Genomic DNA, 21,275 nt, shown 5'->3' with positions numbered 1-21,275 from the left:
CCCTTGGGTGGAGGGACGCAGGCCGCAGGCCGGAGCACCCCTACAGCGACCACAGAGCGGCAAACCCTCTGAGCCTCTTCCTTTCCTAAAGGAAGGCATGAGGGTGGGGCAGGGTCCTACTCTTATGCTCAGCCTCCAGGACAGTCGTGGCGCGGATGAACAGGACACTAGCCTGGCAATCAGAGGGACCTCCCGGAGGAGGTGCACCTAGCCCAGGCCCTGAAGGACATGCACAGCTGGAAGAGCTGCCTGGGCACTGGCAGACCTAGCCCTGGGAGCCAGCCCACGGCAGTTGCCCCACGTGACCAAGCTGTGGACTCAGCTCTGCACCCCACACATCCCACAGACTCTGAGCAGGGCAGACCTGTGCTGTGTAGAGGGCTCCCCACCCTCAGCCAGTCCTTCCTGTGGGCCTAGCTCTCTGAGCCCACATCTGAGCAGATGCTTGTGCCCAACACAACAGTCAGTGCCAGCCCAAAGAAGAATACAGGCAGGCAAGGCCACTGCCACAGTCAGACCACCACCAGGGGGTCACTTTCTCGCCCTAACACCTCCTCAGTCAACAACAGAGTCCCCTCCAGAGTTTCCCAAAACAAATGCCCAAATGAGTAGGCAGCTGGGGGCCTAACCGTGAACTGAACTGCCTCGTCAGGCCCAAGCTGGACTCCAAGCCCAGCCTCCTGAGTCATGTGACCCTGTTATTTCGGGACGCCCGGAATGTGCTCTATTTTGGGTCACAAGGGCTCTGATGCTACTAAAAAGCCCCCTCATGCAGGCCCCAAGTTCACTAGGTCCCCAAGTACCCCACAAGAGAGTGGTTGGAGGCCTGGAACCCTGCTTCTGGGAACCTGTTACCCTCGCAAACAAACGGGCCACTAACAACTAAGAGGGTCAGTGCAGTCTTGGGACCTTTGGACTCTGCAGGCTCAGCCTTCCAGTCCCACCATCTAGGCTGAGGCCAGCCCTTACCCCACTCCCCGACAGGCATGGAGGAAGGCCAGCCCTGGGCAGCAAGGCCAGGAAACAGGGGCTGCCTGGGGCAAATTCCCCAGCCTCCCTTTCTGTCCCATACGGATCAACTCAGTGGACAGAGGCTCAGAGGCTACCTGAACTGCCAAATACCACACGGTGCAGGCTGGGAAGAGCCCTTAGTCCCAGACCCCAAAAGTAGCAGGGTAGTGAAGAAGGGATAGCCAAACCTTCCTAGCCAATTCAAGTCAGACCCAAGCAGCCAGTGGAGACCCTGGATGAGCAGGCTCCTCTGACACTCAGCCCCCAGGAGGGATTAGGCTGTGTTGACAGAAGGGCTTAGGCAAGTAGCCACTTAAATGGACCTTCAACTGCACTGGACTTCAGAGCTGGTCACAAGCTTAGGAAAAAATAAAATGTAATCAGAGCCCAGGACTCAGCCCTGGGGCATGGGCTGCCTGAGAGGCCACAAGCTGGTCCTGAGAGCCACTCTGGGTCTCCTAGTGGGGAGGGACAGCAGCTCCGAGACACGACTCCTCTTCTTGGAGTCTCCAGTCCACCCACCCTGCAATCTCATTCCCAGTTCTGTGTGTACCAGCTTCTAGAATAGGCTCTGTCCCTCCTGTGGTGTTGCTTACCATCCCAAGACCCTAGCCATGTTCCGGGTCTCTGACTGGGCAAAGCATTCCTGCCCTAAGGACCCAGCTCTGTGCACATGAAGGCTTGGCTGGAAGAGAAAGAGGTATCTCAGGAGCCCAACCAACCCGACATCAGGCCCTGCAGCAACAAGCCACAGCAACACAGCTTTCTTGTTTGCGGATTTTGGCAGGGGGCTTCAATGCCAAATCCACCACTTAGTCTCTAAGTGTGGCCTCTACCAGCCAGTTACTCAACTGCAACATGGACAGGAGTTTACAGCCTGGGAGGCAGACCCACAAGCTCAGCTGAGCTCCCATGGGCTCCATCGCTACTCCTAAGGACGGAGTGTCTGAAGCTTTGACAAACTTGGAACACTCTACCCAAGTCACTCTGCAGCAGACTGACTGTAAGAAGGTTGGGGCCAAAGGGAGGCCACCTCCCCAAATCACCAAAAGTCTTAAAAGCCATGCTAGGTTCTGATCATCCCAGGGTAGCCAAACTGCACCCCAAGCTTCATAGGGGATGGGTAAGCAAAGAGGCAATGATCATCATGGAGCCTCGTCCATAATCAGCTGTCCTGATTGCCATTCAGCACAAATTCTTCACCAGCCTGACAGCCTGGCTGCTGTCCTCACCACCAAATTAATATCCTTCCCAGAGCTCATTTATAAAGTCTCTCTACACTGCTTCCCTCTGGTTCCCAAAACCCCAGCAAGAGTAATGGTTGGGGGGTTCCGACCCTGCTTGGTTCTACTCCCGGAGTTGGCAGGCTGTCTGCGGCTGAGAACTGCTGGCGGGAGGGCAACAGGACAAGAAAACGGACTTTTCTGCCGATGGGCTATCCTCCCCCTAAATACCAGGGAGAACAACTAGGGGTCCCAGAGTGTGGGGTCCCGGTTCTGGGTTTGATGTTCCTGATCACAGGCCCCTGAGTGACCATGCCCACCTAGGTTTGGGCTGCTGTCGGGGAATGGCAAGATCGCAGACTCCGTCCTGGGCGAACAGACACCCAGGGGCCAGCGGCCTGCTCCAAATAGCATCCCGACGAGCCCGGAGGAGCAGTGGCCTCTGGAGCACAGCGCGTCGCCCCCATCCCAGTGCCAGGGAGGCCTGGAGCCCTCCAGCGAGCGCAGAAGTTGCTCCTCTGGCGTGGCCCGGTTCCTAGGCGGCTGGGGCTCGGCGCCCCGGGGTTCTGCGGACGCGCTAGGCGCACCGTGAAGGACCCTCTCCACGTCCCGAGCGAACCTGCCGCTCGCCCCAGCCCCGCCGCCCACTCCTGCTCCCCGACAAGTCAAGAGGCCCGGCGCCTTCGCCCTCTCCCGCCGCGCGCTCGGGCCCGGGAAAAGTTGCCCTGTGCCCACTCGCCTCCCCCGGGCCCGGTGCGCCAACTCTCGGTACAGCCACGGCGCGGGGCCCAGCGGGCCCGGCCGGACCCCCCACGCGCGCTGCGCACGCGCCCCCGCCCCGCCGGCCCCGGCCCCCTCCCTCGCCCGCGCCGCCGCGGCCGGCACTTACCGAGCGGCAGGAAATGTTTGGTGTCCATGTCTGCGACTAACTCATGCCCGGCCGGCGGCAGAGCAGCGGGGCGGCAGCGCGGCGGCCCCCGGCGCGGCCGGCCCGGGCCCGGGCGGCGGGGAGCCGGCGGCGGCAGCGGCGGCGGCGGCGCGCGGAGGCCGCGGCGCGGCGAGTTGTTGCAAAAGTCGCCCAACAATGTAAACTACTTGTGCCTGCGCGCGCCTCGCGCGCGCGCCCGCCACCCGCGCCTCCGCCGCGCGCCCGCGACCCGCTCCGGCCCGGCCTGCAGCGGGGGGAGCGGCGGGGGGCCCGCGACGGGCGCGGACTCGGCGCAGCGCCGCCGCCGACACTCGCCCCGCCCGCAGCCGGTGCGCGCCCCGCCCGCCGCTGCCGCCGCCGCCGCCGCCGCCCCGCGCTCGCCTCCAGACCCCGAGTTCTGAGCGTCCTGCAAACTTGCAAGTTTGCGTCTGCCAGGGGATCCCGGGAGCCCGTGGGGCGGCGGCGTGGGAGGAGGGCGGGGCGGCGGATTGAAGAAGCCTTCCCTCCCCAGCTGCCCAAAATCCCCGCGGCCCGCGGTGGTGGAGGAGGAGAGCGGGGCCGGGAGGAGAGCTCAGCGGCCGGGCCATTGTCTGCGCGGACACACAAAGAGGCCGGCCGTGGCCGCTCGGGGACCCTGGTCCGGCAGGGTTCCCTATAAGAGAGCCAAGGCCCCTGTATACCCAGACGGACACATGGGGAAACTGAGGCCGGGGATGGGCGGTGAGACAGAGGCAAACAGTTGAGCAGGGGGATGCTGCCCTTCCGATGCCCCAGTCCCTCCCACTCACACGCGGGAGGCCCCAAAAGGGCCACGGTATCTGACCGAAGGCCAGACTGGTAGGGGTGGGGGGCGCTTCGAGTACCGGTGTTACCCCGACGGCTCCTACCCTCCTCTGAGGTGCGGGGTTCGAGAGGCACTGTGCCGGCTTCGGACATTGCCCAGTGGCCCCAGGCTATTTTTATACCTTGGGCAGCTCTCTGCCCTGACTTTTAAATTCATGATTTGTTTGTTTAAAAACGAAAGGAAGCACTCCTACCCAGGGAGAGCCTGGGCCTCCTCCGCAACGCGCTCACAGCTCGCCGTCTTGGGCGGCTGGAATTCGGATTTGGGTGTGAGCTACCTGAGCAGAGCCAAGCCAGCTCCCTAAGCGCACTGTGTCCCTGAGCCAAGCTAGGCAACCGGCAGTCCCGCCTCCCTCCACTCCCAGCTGGTGCCTGCCAGACCAACATCCAGCGTGGAGGCCCTGGCAGAGGGGCTTACCAAAGTCCACAGGCCACACAGAGTGGGTGCTGCCCAAAGAGAGCACCTCCCCTCCAGACATAAAGAAAAGCCCTGCCTGGGTGCACTACTGCCACCTTTCAGAACTGCACTTTTTCTTCTCTGTAGAGGAAAGTTATGGAACCCTCCTTAAGGTGCTTCTTCGCAGCATCCCAGAAGGCCCACAAACCTGTCCCAGAGGAAGGTCATCCCTGGTGCTCCTATGGCCTGTCCATACAGGGCAGGAGAAAAGAAAGAGCAAAACAGGGGTACTAAACGCCCTGGGTTGTGCTACAAACCAGGCCCCCTTTCCCAGGCCTGTCCCATCACCTGGATGGTTCCCTTAGTGTGGCACCCAATTTACAGTGCTTCTGCTGGTGCACCTAGTCAAAGGGAAAAGCACCCAGACTCCCTTCCTTGACAGGGCCATTTTGAGAATCCTCTGGCAGGCCTTGAGTGGGTAGAACGAACTCCCTGTGTCCACAGCAAGGCCAGAGAGGTGTTCTTAGAACCTCCAGGCCCCCCTCCCAGTGCATGGCCAATACAATGCAATCTGTGGGCTGCAGACAGCCTGCCCACAACAAGTCTCAGAACAGAGAGGATGAGGAAGGTTGGGGGGAGGGGCGATGAACAGAGAAACTTCAATGATCTCTATTCTCCAATCAGCAGTCCATAGTGAAGACTCAACCCTAGGTGCTCAGGGAAGATGTGGTCAAGACAGGCGAGGAAAGGGCAGACCCCAGCTCTGCCTCTCAGCTGTCTAGTGACCTAGCAGAGCCTCCCCACTCTTGCCCTTGGCTCCCTGATCTGTAAAGTGCAGATAATCCCACCCTCATTACTGGGTCATTGGAATGACTAACCAGGCAATATAGAGACTGTTAGGCCAGGAGGAGGGCTTGGCAGGTGGCGGTTATTTTCTCACAAGATAGGGAAGACACAAGCAAGAGTGGCCACACCACGACTACAGAAGCCATGGTTCAGGATGAAGTCGTGCAGGCGGAACCAAAGCACCATGACCAGAGACAGGAGGACAAGGCCCAGGCAGGGGCTCTGGTGACTTCCTGATGGCTGGTCCTTGAGCTGTGCCATGAAGAACGGACATGTTTGTCCGGTTGAGTCAGGATGCCACACCCAGGTAGAAGGGTTGGCATGGCAGTGGCCTAGAGGTAGGAAGAAGCTGAAAGCCAGCCTGGCCGTCAGACCACAACACTTGGGTCTACTGTGGGAAAGCTCAGCCCAAAGGTCCCCAGGGCTGGCAGTGGAATCTGAGGTCACCTCCTGATGATGGACGGACAGCCCGACGTTCTGGTGTCCAGCACCCTCCCCATCCCAACTCTCCTCCAGCCTTGTCACTTGTATGGAAAGCTGTAACTGTTGGGAGGCAGAGAGGCCTAGGAAAGCCTTTAGTTGGGGACAGGGACAGCCTGGCCACTCTAGGATATAGATGGATAGTGGGGGACATAAGGGGTCCAGACCCTACTAACCCAATCCAGTCTCAAGTCCAGCCTCAGCAATCACCTTGTCTTTCTAACACAGGACAGGGACACAGACAGGTACCCAGGACAAAGGGCAGATAGGGTACCAGAAGGAGGCCTTACCTCAAGCCCTCCAGCTCTGGGATGGAAAATATAGCAGACTGCCTATTATTTCTGCAGCCACCATGTTCCACCTGCCCCTCAACTTCGGGCTCTTTGGTGGGAGTGAACCCATGTGAAACTGCCAGAGACAGTAGCTGTCCCAGGACCAAGCTGACCATGGGGAAAACCTCCCTGTACCATGTACTTCGGCAGCTAAAAGCTTCTGTGATAATATCTCTCTGCTTATGCCTACAGTCTGAGAGCCATTTGGTTTGTTTGTTTGGGTTTGGTTTTTTTTTTTTTTTAACTCCGTGAAGGATGCTTTTTAAGGTACCTTGGCTCTTTTCTCACACTGCTCCAACTCAGCCTTGTAAACAGTCTAGGGATTGACTAGTGAATGGAGTTTTTAAAGGCCAGTGTTGCTGGGCACCCTGAGGCTACATCAGACAGACATCTGGGGCCCAGCAGTTCCTGGGACTCCAGGGGGACTGAGCTGTTCCCAATTCATTTCTAGTGGAATATTCTTGACCAGGAAATTCAAATCCTGAACTAGTGTAGATAACAGGGAGCTGGAATGTCTAACCCTCGACAAGGCTCTCTTCAGAACTCCAGCACCTAACCCACAGAGTCCCTTGGTCACCCCCCCCCCCCAGTGGCTCAGTCTGGAGTAACCGTGAGCCAAGCTGGATGATGGAAGGCGAAGCTCAGAGAGGCAAGGCCGCGTGGAGCTGTGACTAGCCCAACTGTCCAGACTCAGCCCCCTTCTCCATGCCTGTCTTTCCAGAGGGTAAGAGGAAAAGTTGTTTGTACTCCTGTCTGTCCCAATTGGTAGCCACAAAGGACAGTAGTGCCTATGGATCAGGACCTTGGGGGTCTTCAATCCCAAGAGATCCTTCTGTCTGTCACCAGCAGTGGAGAAGCATGGGATGGGGTGGGACAGATGTGCTTACAATTAGGACCTCTATGAGAGAGGGAACAGGATTAGGGAGCAACTCTGTGCAAGAACCTGTGCGTTTCAGAGGGCCCTAGCAGTTCCAGGGGTGCCGGGGAAAGTGGAGGGACAGGAGAGATGGTTCCCAAGAGAAGGATGTTTGTGTATCGCAGGTGCCAGGTCTGCAGCATACTTCAGGCCTCCACCAGTGCCTTCCCAGCCAGGAAGACCCTACTCCCTATTCCATAGATAGAGACACTGATTGAGGCTGGTGCAGCTGAGATTGACTCTGGGTCCCACAGTAGACCCAGCACCATGGGCACCAGCCAGTGGCCAGATTTCCCAAAAAGCCCCCAGAAGACTGCCAATCTCACACGCCTCCATCCAGCGAGCCACTGCACCTGCCTCCTCACAGGGCAGGAGATGGCCGGGAAGTCTGGAGACTGGAGAGAAAGGAAAGCTGATGGCTTTGGAGAAAGGGGTGTTGTGGGAGGTACCAGGAGGAAGAGGCCAAAACGGCCAACTCTACCCCTCGGACAAAGGCCCTCCGCGGACATCAGTCTCTTCCTCTGTAAGATAAGAGGACATGATCAATGAATCACAGAGGGCTGTTGGGCTTAAAACAAGATGACCGTGGAAAGTAGATACTAACACATCACAGGAGCTAAGAACACTAAGGGAATCTCCCAGCCTAGGACAGGATCCCAACCTCACCTGAGTTCAGGCAGCATAACTCTTGCCGCCTCCTGCACCCTGCCCCTCTCCACACGTAGCCCATCAAGCGAAGAGATAATGTGTTTTATCGGGGCATTTATTATCGACAATTGCTCCATAAATTTCCTGTTCACATACATATACATACGAACTGAATAAATATTCAGAGAAAAGACTCCCTGCCCAATCCCCTGATGTCACCAACTTGCCCCCATAAAGATAACGGGAAATGATTCATAATATTTATTTGACAGACATGATATGAACCGTAATAGTCTGTTGGGATTAAAAATATCCGTCTGTCTCTGTCATCCACCAATGTGGTTTAAATATTATGTATGTGGCCACTGCGGCAGCAGGAGAGGCGAGCGGTTATTGATAGCGCCATAAAGAGGCGTCATTTTTGCATTGAAGAATGGGTAAAGTAACCCTGGAGTTTGCCGAGTGCTTCTCCTCGGGGCTTGCAGCAAGAGAAACTGTACTTAAAGTGCTGCTCTCCCTTGCCCAGCCCTCCAGTCAACGAAAGAGGCAGAGGCACACCCTGGCACACATCATCCAGCCAGCGTTGGCTCACGTGGCCCATGAGAGGAGTCCTGGCTAGGCTCCAGGCTGCAGCTCAGCCTAGGGAGGCTGCCATCCTACCTCTGGAGGTCTGGAGCCGACTGCAGGCCTTGGGAATGAAGACCCCCCCCAAAGGCCCACACTTTACTTCCTACTGGTCAGGCTGTTGCCAACAGCCGCCCAACCCAGAGCAGGCAGTACTTCTACCCCCACCCAGTTTGCCCAGCTCTAACCCCTTTTCCAGCTCCCTTTGCCCTGGGGATGAAGTCCAGACTCCTAGCAAAACTCACGAGGCCTGCACTCTCCCTCCCTCCCTGAGTCATCTTCCTCCTGTACACCAGCCCTACCCACAGCCACCCCTCCTCAGGCTAGCTGAGGAGGAATGGCTGCCCCGTGCCTCGTCTACACTGGCCACTCCACATTTTACCTGAAGACCCAGCTTCCATGTGATACCCACACTTACCAATATACACATGCCTTTGCACACGCACATGTACACACACACACACGCATCTTCTTTCACTCACTGTAGGCAGACTTGCAATCCATAGCTCTCCATGTCCCCACTGGACAACGTCCCAGCACTTTTAAGTGCTAATGAAGGGACCCGGTGGTGGTAGCACATGCCCTTAATCTCAACACTTGGGAGGCAGAGGCAGGTGGATCTCTGTGAGTTCGAAGCCAGCCTGGTCAACAAGAGCTAGTTCCAGGACAGGCTTGGACAGGCTCCAAAGCTACAGAGAAACCCAGTCTCAAATAACAAAGCAAACCACAAAAGCTAATGGAGGGACACAGGGACCTTGTTTTGAAGGGGCCTGAGGGAGGCATTTCCAATCCCAACATCAGAGTCCTTTTCCACTTATACAGCACCCCCCCAAAACCTTCCACCCTAGGGCCTCAACTTATTTATCAGTGTAGTCGTGCCCCCTACCCCAACCCCTGCCTCAAGATTTAGGTCCCTCTGAGGAAAAGGCTCATTTACTAATAAAGACTTTAAGGGTTTGCTTTGGAGAGCAGCCAATGTCCATCACTGAGTCAATCTCTGACAGGGGTGGGTTTATCCCCCACCCTGCCTCATCCTGGGCCCCTAATCAAGCCCCCCATCTTGAGTCCCAGAAGACAAGACAGTCACAATACCCGGGGGAGCCCAGTCCCTAAGCTGATGAATTACCAGCTCATGGTGACAATTGGCCTTTGTTTGTCCCTCTAATAAGGGTCCCCTCCCCCCAAAAGAGCCTCTTCTGAACTGAGACACAAGAAGGGGCTGTCCTGGAAATGAGGTCACCCGGAGGAGGCCAGACAGATGCCTGCAGTCAGCAGGCCTGAGAGCATAGACCCAGGCCTCAGAGCCTCCCTGAAACAAGGGAAATACCCCAAGACAGGTCTGTACTGCCTAGAGCCTCACTAAGAAGCTGAGGGGAAGCCCCGAGTATTATCCTATGCCACACATGTGGCCCCTCACTATACCCTACCTGGTTAAGTCTGTCCTCCTAGGACACCTGCTTCTCGTATGCCCAGCCTCCTACTTTGAAGCATTCACATGTGGGGCTCTTATAAGGTACCTGCTCTCAATATGTCCTCACAACTTGGAAGTTTCCTACTGCCCTAAACTGGAGCTTCCCTTGGGCAGAACACCCCTAGGCTGCAGGAGCTCTCTGCTTCCTTCACAACCTATTGGAGCCCTTACCCAGAGTGATGGAATCCCAGAAAAGGCAAAGATAGACTTAGAAGGGAAACTGCCTTAGGCCGGTGGGCTGTGCAGGGGCTCAGCAATCAACACTATGACTGTCCTTGGTATGGAAGGCAGCAGTCAGGTAGAGAGTCACATCCTGCTTGAAGCCGCCTAGGGACCCCAGACCTTGGTTAGTCTGTACTTGTCACTGAGTCACCTGATGGACTCCCCTGTAGTAGCAGATCTAGAAGGAATCCTGACGCCTCAGCTTCTTGTCCTATGGCTTTAACAACTGGAAGGCTATGGACGTTTAGGAATGGAAGCCAAGGCTCCCGTCCCCCTTCCATAGCAGCAGGGCAGAGAAAGAGCCTGGCTCTGCCAGTTCTGTCATCCCGGAAGTCCTCCTCACCTGGCCACGCACTGTTAGTGGTGTTTGGAATTTTGTTGTTATTGCGGGGATGGTGAGCTTTTGAGACAGTGTGGATGCTATTTTGTTGTTGTTGTTGTTGTTGTTGTTGTTTTCGGAGTGTCTTAGTCACTGTTCTGTTGCTGCCAAGAGACAACATGACCAGAGAAAACATTTAATTGGGGGATTGCTTACAGTTTCATAGGGTTAGTCCATTATCATCATGGTGGAGGCATGGCAGAAGCATGGTGCCACTTACGGCACTAGAGCAGTAGTTGAGAGTTACCTCCTGATCTGCAGAGATGCCAAGAGGGGGTAGGGGCCTGGGTCTGGAATCAGCTTCTGACACCTTAAAGCCAACCTCCAACGACACACTTCCTCCAACAAGAACACACCTTCTAATCCTTCTCAAACAGTGCCACTCCCTGATGGCTAAGCATTCAAATATATGACCCTCTAGGGGCCGCTCTTATCCAAACCACCACACCGAGTTAATCATATAGGGTTCAGGGTCAGATCTATCTGAGCATGTAGCCCTCTCTGCTGACTGGTCAGGTTTCAGGTATCAGTGTCCATGTCGGAGAGGACTGACCATGTAGAATTCTCTCCATCAAATGACACAATGTCTCTGAGCCTGGTCTGAGAAAATTCTCTCTCTACACATGGTATGAGCAGCAGGATCCCGAGTTCAGCATCAGGGAATTCTCTATGGTGCAAGGGCTGGCAGTTTGGTGACAGACAAACTGGTTGGGGGCAGGCCACAACTAAATCATTTGGCTGGAAGCTTCAAGATGGCTCCAGTGATGGTACCCTTGCCCCAAACTTCATGGCACCAAGGCTGCCAGACAATGCAGGTCATGTGAGCTGAGTCTGACCAAGGATGTAACCGTTAAGGTTCGAGCCGTGCTAGGAGGCCTCCCCATAGCCTGTCTGGCCTCTGGTCTCAACTTTCAAGAATTTCCATACTTGGAAAACCAAGGGAGAACCAAGAGCCTCTCAGCAGATCTGGGAACCACTCAGAGATGCTGAATGGCTAGGAAGGACACAGGTCCCTGCTGTCAGGCAGCCACAGGACAAAAGCAGAGAGGTGAACTCTGCCTTGCCAATCATATACAGCTTCACAGCTCAGCTTGGAATGAGTGTACATACCCGGGATAGCTGACTACCTATTGCTGCACCATGTAGACTGCCCCTGTGGTCAGCAGTGCAGAGGAGCTGGCCAGCCACGGGGCCCTGAGTATCCCCATACGAGCCTGTGCTAGAATTGCTACGTTGCAATGCAAGGGGAAGCGAGAAGCAGCTTGATGCATAGATGGTGGGAGCCCAATCCCCAATATGTATGGTAAAGTTTGGAAAGAAATGCATCTTACCTTACTCACTGATGATAGTGAGGCTCTACAGAGAGCCTGGGCTTGCACAGCCTCCCCTGTGCTTTTCATCATCTTTCCCAATGAATTTTATTACCTTCATGATCAGATATAGTCTCGGACCCCCGCCCTCCACAAATGAGATCCAGCAGGATAGTACCCTGCCCCACCTCAGCTACATTGCCCTTTGCCCCAAGTCATCCATGTAACATCCAGAAACAGGGTTCAAACCCCAAGGATATTCTCCTCTTGATAAGCCCCAGCGCCACAGGCCTTCCTCAGCCCTGGTCAGCCCTCCCCAAGGGTCAGCTCCCCTCCAAGAGCCTGCAGAAACACCAGCATCTTCCTTCTACGATAAGAAGGCATTCATCCTTCCCTCTCTGTGCTGCCAGGAGATTTATCTGATCTGCCTACCCTGTCACTGGGCCAGGCAAGATTAATAATGCTCTTAATTTCCTAAGCACAGAAGGTTGCATCTAAATGGCCAAAATATTTGGACCACAGCACGACAAGTGAGCTCATTTCAGTGGTTTTAAAAGCTGACGCAGACATGGTTTGGCTTGGTTCACAGTTGTCTCGTGCCAACACAAGTGAATGGCTCGCTCCTCCAGGAGGAGGGTACTCTGGACCCCAGTGCTCCAGACTCTAGCACTGAAGCCCAATACCCTCAACACCAGCATGTTGGATACAAGGATGCCATATCCTAACACCCCAAATCTAAACAATCTAGGCTCTGGTACCCCAAACCCCAACATGCTGGATCCAAGATCACCAGATACCAGCACCCTCAATGCCATTAACCCAGATCCCAGCAACTCTTACCACAGCACCCTAGACATTAAAATCCACAGTCCTAGACTCCAGCAGTATGAACTCCAGTACCTCAGATGCCAGCATCCTGAACTCAGTACCGCCCCCATGCCAGCACTCCGCAAACAAATCTCAGGAGAAAGTGGAGGGTCACAGGTGAACGCAGCAAGGAGCGGCCACTGTAAGCCACATCCCAGCTGACACACTGGTACTGGACACATGTTCTGTGGGCCAGGTCTATCTAGGACAGAGAAGGAACCCAAAGTACAAGGAGATGAAGTGGAAGTGACACCCAAGGGGGAATCTGAGGCCCCCTGCCCGAGCAAGACTTAGGATATCCCACAAGCACCCAAGCCCTTTGGCGGTCTGCTCTCCCTCACCCTCCAGTTTTACACATTGGGACTGAGGCCCAAAGGATAAGGGGCTTTCCCAAGGCTATCCAGGGAGTAGGGCCCCCCCGACTAGGACCCAGCAGCCCCAGCTGTGGCCCCTCCTTTGGGTACCCTGTGTTGTTGCTGCCTCCAGGAAGCCTTTGTGCTTTGTCTGGGACCACTGGACACATGCCCTGCAGAGACACAAGCAGAGCACTAACAGGATTTGTGGCTCAGCCATTTCTGTGCTTTTCTGAGAATGAAGAGGAATTAGCACAGACCCCAGCCCCCTACACCACTCCACAGGCGTTTTTCTATCTTAGTCACCCTTTCTCCAGGCTAAGCTGCACACCCAGCAGTTAGGCAAAGACTCTAGCTGGTTGGTGGTTCTCCTGTGAGTTCCCAGCCCTCTGCCCTATTATCAGGAGGTCTAGCCTGGCAGGGGCAGAGATAACTGGGCTTTCCTGATGCTCTGTGGTTAAAATCGCAAGTCCTATGGCTGCAAGGCCAAGGCCAGCATCTTGGTTCTCAGACCCTTCTCTATGCCATCAGCAGATTATGAAAGCGCTCTGTGAAGGCTGTCATCCATCAGGAAAGGTAGTTCCAGAGGTCATGGGTGCTGAGAGTGTGAAGAACCCTCAGGGCACACTCCAAGATGGAAGGTACTACGGAGAGTAACTGAGCCCGACATCTTATATAAGTGGACTCCTCATGGACAATGGCACTAGCTTTCCTTGGTCCCCTCGTAAGAGGTATCCATTGTGCTATAACTGTCCCCAGGGTTCATCTGCGGCTACTGAGAAATTCTAGGTTGTGACTATCTCAGGGGCTTTCTGGCTGGCTCCTACCAGCCCCTGTATCTGGATCACCACCTCAAGATAAGTTAGCACTCACACAAGTGAGGGGTCTGTGGCTTTAACCTGTGAGGACTGACAGACCAGGACTCCACCACTCTTGCCTGAATGCCCTAGGACACAGCCTCAGTTTCCTCTCTTGTGCAGTAGAATTTAATAGTAGACAAGACACATAGCACAATGTCCATTAAGAGCAAATAATACCCAGCTTTTGTCATATTTTGTTTTGTTTCTGCATGTCAGGCAAGGCATTGAACCTAGTGAGTGTCTCGTGTTTGCCAGCCAAGCCTCTACTGCTGAGCCACATACATCCCCAAACAAAAACATACTTAATTTAAAAACAAAATAGAATTTGATTGTGAGAAGAAACACTCAAAAAAAAAACTCAGTTAATTCCTTGTGCATGGCAAAGGAAGGAGGTGACACACCCCATCCTGATGGGCAGCCTCCCTGGCCTCCAGCTTTAGGATCTCATGAAAAGGAGATGCCCCCTTTGACAGTAGAGGGTGTGGCCCCTCCCCAGCTGGAGCAAGAGAGCATCAGGCTGTATCTGCATCTATGGCAGTCAGAAGTTGGTGATGTGGAATTCCCCTCTGTATGCTGTAAATATGTTTTATTACCACTGGCTAATAAAAAAAGCTGCTTTGGCCTATGGCAAGGCAGAATAGAGGCGGGAAACTAAACTGAATGCAGGGAGAAAGAAGACGGAGTAGGGGAGATACCATGTGGCTGCAGAAGGCACTAAAGAGACGGCTTGGTGGTTAAGAGCCTGTGACGCTCTTGCAGAGGACCTGAGCTCTGTTCCCAACCCCTGTGTCAGGTGGCTCACAGCCACTGTAACTCCAGCACTTGGAGATTCAGTGCCCTCTTCTGTTCAAGGTCAGCCTGGTCTACACAGTAAGACTCTGTTTCAAAAAAAAAAAAGAAAAAAAAGAAAAATCACTGAGGGAGTAAAAAAGGCTGTATATAAATGATATACCAAGCTGGGCCGTGGTGGCGCACGCCTTTAATCCCAGCACTCGGGAGGCAGAGGCAGGCGGATCTCTGTGAGTTTGAGGCCAGCCTGGTCTACAAGAGCTAGTTCCGGAACAGGCTCCAAAGTTACAGAGAACCCAGTCTCAATAAATAAATAAATAAATAAATAAAATGTCATATTCATGGATTAGAGCTCTTGATGTGAGACTTTGGGTTTCCTAAACTGATGCTACACAGTCCCATTGAAAATCCCTATACGATTTTTGGACAGAAGTTGACAACTCATCTGTAGAAATGCCAGTAAATTACCTAGAACAGTCAAAGCAATTTTTGAAAGAAAAATGAAATTGAATAATTTTCTTGATTTTAAGTGTGTCTACAAAAACTAACACAAAGTGGTTTGATGTTCATTTAAAAGAAATGAGTGGAGGCCAGAAAGGTGGCTCAGCAGTTAAGAGCACACTGCTCTTGCAGAGGACCTGGGTTCAGTTTCCAACACCCACATCAGCCTTTGAGTCTGCGGCACCTGCACTCTCGTGTGTATGTGCACACTCACACACATGTGCGTGAACACACACACAACTTTAAAATGAAATACTGGACAAGTGAAAGATGCTATGTATATTTTAGAACCTGCAATAAGACCTCATGATAATTGACACAGGAGCCTAGACAATGCAGTAGAGAACTTGTTACAAAAAGGCTCTCAAGAGCTGTATCCACTAGATACCATATAAAAAATTAAACATCAACCCCAACATCAAACACAGATGTTAACTTGAACTAGATCACAGAGAACTAAAGGGAATTAACTCAATTAACTAAACTAAATTAACAAACATTAAAAGGGCCCTGAAAAAAAAATTGATGAAATCTTTGAAAACTTATAGTAACAATGGCACACAAAAATCTTGAAATCTTTTTTAAAGGTAAATTGGACTTTACCAAAATTAAAAGCCTTCATTCTGCAAAACATGTCATTAAAATCCAAGACATATATTGATAGAGAATATGTGCAATGCACAGATCACAAAGATGTGTGTATGCGCGTGTGTATGTGTGCGTGTGCGTGTGCGTGTGCGTGTGTGTGTGTGTGTGTGTGTGTGTGTAAAGAGAGGCATTCAGGTTGTCACAGTGAGGTAGGAGACAGAAGGTAGCTTTGGAGGCCCTGGTGATCCAAACCCGCTCCTGCTATGCGCTAGCTACATGACTTCAGTCCCTCAACCTACTACTTCCTCAGCAACAAGAGGGAGAGAAGAGAAGAGCTGTCACAGGGGGTACAACAGCTTCACCTCCATGAGCAGCAGGCTCCATGTGGGAGAGCGGGGTCTCAGTGGGTACACACTGCAGATCCTTATGGTCATAATGTCCATCCATGGCAAGTGTGAGCCCTGTGTGTCCACGGCATGCATACCTAAGTGTGGGCATGGGCTCACAGTGTACCTGCCCATAGTGTGGTGTCTATTTTGTGGGTACCATTGGAATACATAGGAGGTGAAAACAGGGTCAATGATCAGCAGCCAGACAGAGGGACAGGGACACCCAGGAGGGAAAGGATGTGTATCAGATCTCAAACCTCAGAGGATACAGTGACTGCAGAAAGAGCTGTCCGATTGGGACGTCTGGGGCAGAAATAGTAGATACCGTGCTCACTTCAGCAGTGCATATACTAAAATTGAAACGACACAGAGAAGATTAGCATGGTCCCTGTGCAAGGATGACACGCAAATCTGTGAAGCGTTCCATATTATTTTTTAGAGCTTCCCTTGTGTCTGTACATAGTGGGCTGCCTGTGGCCTCAGGTGGATCAGTCATTAAAATAAAACAAGCCTAAAAAAAAAAGTAGATACCCAGAGCTTAGAATGCTGTGGTAGGCATCCCTTGGTGGTGAAGGAGCCTTGTGTCGAAGCCACTTGGGGCCTAGGTTTGTAACTCAGTTGATAAAGTGCATGCCTAGGTGTGCATGAGACCCCGAGTTCAATTTCTAACATCACACAGACCAGGTATGGTGGCCCACGCCTGTAATCCCAGCAGCCAGGAGGTGGGTGTGAGAGAATGTGGAGGACTTCAGGATCCTGCCCTGCTACACAGTGAGTTCAAAGCCAGGCTGAACTCTTGAGACAGGTTCAAAACCCTGTCTCAAAAGCAAAAGGAAAAAGAGCTACAAGAGCTAGTTCCAGGACAGGCTCCGAAGCTACAGAAAAACCCTGTTCCCCCCCACACACACAAAAAAAAAAAAAAAGAAAAGAAAAAGAAAAAAAAAGAAAAGAAAAAGAAGTGTGACACACATCCTTACCCTCCTGGGTGTGACTGTGGAGCTACCCTGTCCCTCTATCTGGCTGCTTATCCCAGACCCAGTGTCTGCAGGTCCTTGATGTCCCCTGAGCCCTGGCTCCATATTTTACCCCACAGTATCTGAAACCCTCGGCACAAGGGCATATAAAAGATGGTCCTAACCTTGCAGGATACAACGAGCAAAGAGCTTTCTCCTGGTCCCCACTTCCACAGCTTAGCATTTTACTGCATTCTCCTTCAAGCCCCCAAATAAAACATAAGATCTATTGCACTGGGTGTGTTCAATTGGAGGAGACTTTGAGCTTTGCCCTGTTGGGAGGGGTTACCCTCTTCAGGGGAGGAACCTGCTCCAAGGAAAACATACGTTCCTCTAAGGAAAGGAAGCTTCTCAGAAAGATGCCCCTTATCCTTAACTAAAACTCACTCGATTTCTACAGTGTGGTCCCATGAGATGACAAGAAGACAGTCTCAGGGGTCCTGCAGATCTCATATCAAATTCCAGCCCTAGCACTGACCCTTTGGTCCAGTCCCTGAAGCTTAAAGACTCCAAGTTCTCATTTGTGTCACGCCCCTTCTCCCAGGTAAGTTCTGAGGGCTCTGAGAAATCAGGATGGTAAGCCAGTGCTGACACACTTCCCCTCTGACTGGTACAAAAGGGAGCAGGTGCTGCTCCCCTACCCCCTCAGGGTAGCTGTGGGCAACAAGCCAGAGCCTCCAAGGGCTCCTTATCCTCAAGGATCAGCAGGGCAAAACTCTAGTCAACATCAGGACCCTAGAACTGTATGGGAGACACCCTCATTCCTGTCCCTTCCTTGTGAATGCCCTGCTTGGTGCCACTAAGGTGCCCTGGTTAAATCTCCTTGCTCACACTGGCTTTTTCTACGGGGATGTTTTATAGTTCTGTTAGTGCTGGCCTCAAAGTGTATTACCTTCTCACATGGAGGAACCAAGTCTCAAAGCATTCTTTACAAAAGAGCCCCCATGGCAAGACAAGGCTAGGCCGGGCTTAGGCCTGAGATACTGAGCTGAACCGCCACCCACAGATGCCATGCCCATCCAGAACATGCCTCAGAACCTGAAGCAGGCAAACATATTGCCTCAATGTCGGTTGCAGTGTACCATGGGGCCCCTACACCTGGGGGATCAAAGACAGTCAACTATATTCCAAGACTGTGGGGGTCAGGAGTGATACAGGCCTCCAGCTAATATAGTGTTCGGGATGTTCATGGGCATTCAGATAGCAGCGAGCTGCTCTGGACAGTCGACCGTGGCTTTCTTTGCAGCATGATCAGACGACCCAGCTCAGTGAGTACCATCCCCTGGCACAGCCTGGTCAGTACCTTCTCAGGGAAAGTGGACTTCTGAGGTCTCAGCTCGGGGCTCACAGAATGTCTTGAAAGGCTCACGCAGGGAGCTTCAAGGCTTCCTCTCACCTAGCCTTGGAAGTCTGGTGACTTCATTTCTATTGTAGATTATTGGTTCAGCAAGCCGAAGAGCCACTCAGAATTAATGGAAAAGTTTAGACCCCAACTCTGAAGCAGAGGAATGTCTGTGAAAGGGCTCCGTGCAAGGCCATTTCCTTCATTGGCTGTACAGGTGAACCAAAAGAGAGGTGTTTTAACTTGTTACCACCAAAATCATCATTTTCTTCAGCAGTTTCCCTACCATCATTGGTACCATCAGCATCATCATCACAAGACCATCTACACCTAGGCAGTATCACCACCACTATTGTCAATACCCTCAGCGCCATCAAACACCACCATTGTCTGCATCATTAGCACCATCACTATTCGCATCCTCAAAGCTGTCAGCATCACTATCACGTTACCATCCACACTTCAGCCGTACCACCACCACCACAGTGTCAGCATCATCACCGTCAGCATCATCAGCACCATCTGTGTCATCAACACTATTAGCATCCTCACTGTTCTCAACATCGGTATTGCATTATCACCCGCATCTCATCAGTTCCAGCCATTACCATTCACACTGTCAGCAGCACCACCACCATCAACATCACAATTAAATCACTAGCTACTCCATAGCATTACCAATAATCACCATCAGCATCTTCACCACTACCACCTCCAGCATCCTCTTCTTTAGCATCAGTATCACCATCATTATCATCATCACCAGTAAGTATCACCATCAACATCACATAGCCATCACTCACCATCATCACCACCGACACTATCCAAACCATTACCATCATTATTATCATAGCCATCAACACTATCATCATCATTGTCATCACCACTAACACTACCATAATCATCACCATCAACTCCATCATATCATCACCATCAATATCATGACCACCAACAAAGAACACAAGCAACATCAATAATAATACGACCACCACCAAAACATAGCCATCATCATCGTCATTATTTCCACCATCAGCAATAACTCCCATGGCTATCGTGGTGGCCATTCTCCTTGTGCAATACCAGCCTGGTTTTTTGTACTCTGGGATCATGAAAACAGAGGCACAAACTTGCTGTATTTTGTACACACATGCTGCCCTAGGAGAAGCTCCTGGCTGCAGGTTTGTCTGTATCATGTGCTTCCTCAAGTGCTTTTCATTCATGTGCCTGCTCCTCTGGTCTCCTCAGAGGCTCCCACCTGGGTTAGCCTATGAATCGTAATAGACTGACTTATCATGGGCACAGGTTATCTCCAAACAAAAGTCAGAGCAGTCAGGCGCTGAGAGGGGCAGGCTGGAGTCTCTGAAGGCCCAGCCTCTCCCTTCCAGTGTCCTCTCTGCCGAGCAGCTGATAGAGCACACGATGTGGGAGGCAGGGGATGCAGAGCAGACATTGTTAGTGCAGTCTACACTAATCACATTAATTGGATAATTGCCACTTCATGGTGTTTGGTGTTAACACAACCTTGAACTTGGCTTTCTTTCAGAAGCTTTTATCCAAGCCTCTAGAGGAAGCAGCTCTGATTGGTAAAATGAGCTTCCTGCTCCCCAAAGCCAGGGGCCCCAAAGTCTCCTTTTCTAACTGAGGGACATGTAGTAGCAGAGAAAGGCTAAATGACCCTCCCGGGTCACCAAATGACCCGTGGATGAGGTGACACAGGAGCCAGGTGACTGCCCACTGCCTTAGGCTCTGACAAGTAAATCACCCCCAAAGAGACCAATGTGATTTCATTTCTATTCTATCTACAGGAGGGGGAAAAAAATCAATGTTTGCTAAATGAAAAGGAAAAAGATCGGCAGGAGGAAAATACATTTTCAACTCTTAATAGGATATCATCAACAGTGACGAGTCAGAAGTGGAGTGACAAAGCCGATTGGCTGGGCTGGGGGCAGGGGGTGAGTTGACAGTAAGGGGAGGGACATGATCTCATGGGCTAGGAACAATGAGGAGAAAGCTTAGGCTGAAGCCAGTAGACACCCCCTGCCTAGCTGGGGTGGCCAACACCTCCAGGCAGGTCCCAAATGGCTGTTCCCAGTGAACAGAAGAGGCCCCAGAGGGTCTGGAGAGATGGTACAATAGTTAAGTTATGGTGTGTGTACTTGTTCACACAGAAGACCCAGATTCAATTCCCAGCATCCATGTGGTGGCTCACAACTGCCCATAATTCCAGTTCCAAGGGATCCAACATCTTCTGGCCTCCAGGGCACACCGCATTCATGTGGTGCACAGCCATGCATACACACAAAACATCCATACACAAAACAATTAAAAAAGTGGGGGGGGGTGAACCAGGACATCCACAAAAGGAAGGAAGAAAGCAGGAAGGATCTAGGTTCCCTGGTAAACGGAAGGATGACTCCAGGCTGTGCACCTTCCTGTGCTCTTAGTATATTTCCAAGGACAACCTCAGTCTACAATGTATGTGGGGGTTATTCTCCCTTCCCCGGGTGTCCAAAACAGACTTCTTCCTGCCCTGGAGCAGTAGGTGAGTCGTGACTGATAAGTGTCTACTTCAATTTCAGATCCCTTTTTCCTTCGAGAAAAGGTCCTGACTTTTGGGGTCGGAGAGTGACAAGAGAGGAATCAAGTCTGGACTAGGCAGTCAGAAGAGGCCTCCAGAGGGAGGAGGCACCATGAGCCCCTGGAGGGCCAAGGAAAGAAGGAGAGGTTGCCACTGAAGAGAGCCACAGATATGAAGGGTGGGAGCCCAGAGAGTCTAGGAAGGCAGAAGATGAATGCGGCTTTCTTCAGGCTCATTCTGAGGCAGGAGGGAAGCAGGGACTGAGGGATTCTGTGTGGACTTGACTGCTACAATGATACATGACTTTCTCAACACATGGCAGCCCCTCCCCTTGCTCGCACCCTCAGCTCCTCATCAAATCTCTC

General features: G+C 52.5%; 1 protein-coding gene and 1 non-coding gene across 4 annotated transcripts in view; one reads left to right on the top strand and one right to left on the bottom strand.

The window, feature by feature from the left end:
* Rxra (retinoid X receptor alpha) overlaps nucleotides 1-21,275 on the bottom strand; it is a 185,699-nt gene that overhangs the window by 84,739 nt on the left and 79,685 nt on the right. Inside the window, exon 1 of one of the 3 annotated variants that reach the window (XM_075985564.1) lies at nucleotides 3,124-3,308. The exons of the other annotated variants lie outside the window; for them this stretch is intronic. Coding sequence (XP_075841679.1) covers nucleotides 3,124-3,151 — 28 coding nt within the window. The 5' untranslated portion in view covers nucleotides 3,152-3,308. Of the gene's footprint in view, nucleotides 1-3,123; nucleotides 3,309-21,275 lie in introns of those variants that run through there. 3 annotated transcript variants of the gene reach the window in all.
* Nucleotides 16,304-16,410, top strand: LOC142858080 (U6 spliceosomal RNA). Its single transcript, XR_012911961.1, has one exon. It is a non-coding gene; the product is annotated as a U6 spliceosomal RNA (small nuclear RNA).

The sequence above is a fragment of the Microtus pennsylvanicus genome, chromosome 9, assembly GCF_037038515.1.
Source record: "Microtus pennsylvanicus isolate mMicPen1 chromosome 9, mMicPen1.hap1, whole genome shotgun sequence".
Lineage (NCBI taxonomy): Eukaryota > Metazoa > Chordata > Mammalia > Rodentia > Cricetidae > Microtus > Microtus pennsylvanicus.
Note: the sequence above shows the minus strand (reverse complement) of the source record. Positions and strands in the feature narration are given on the sequence as shown.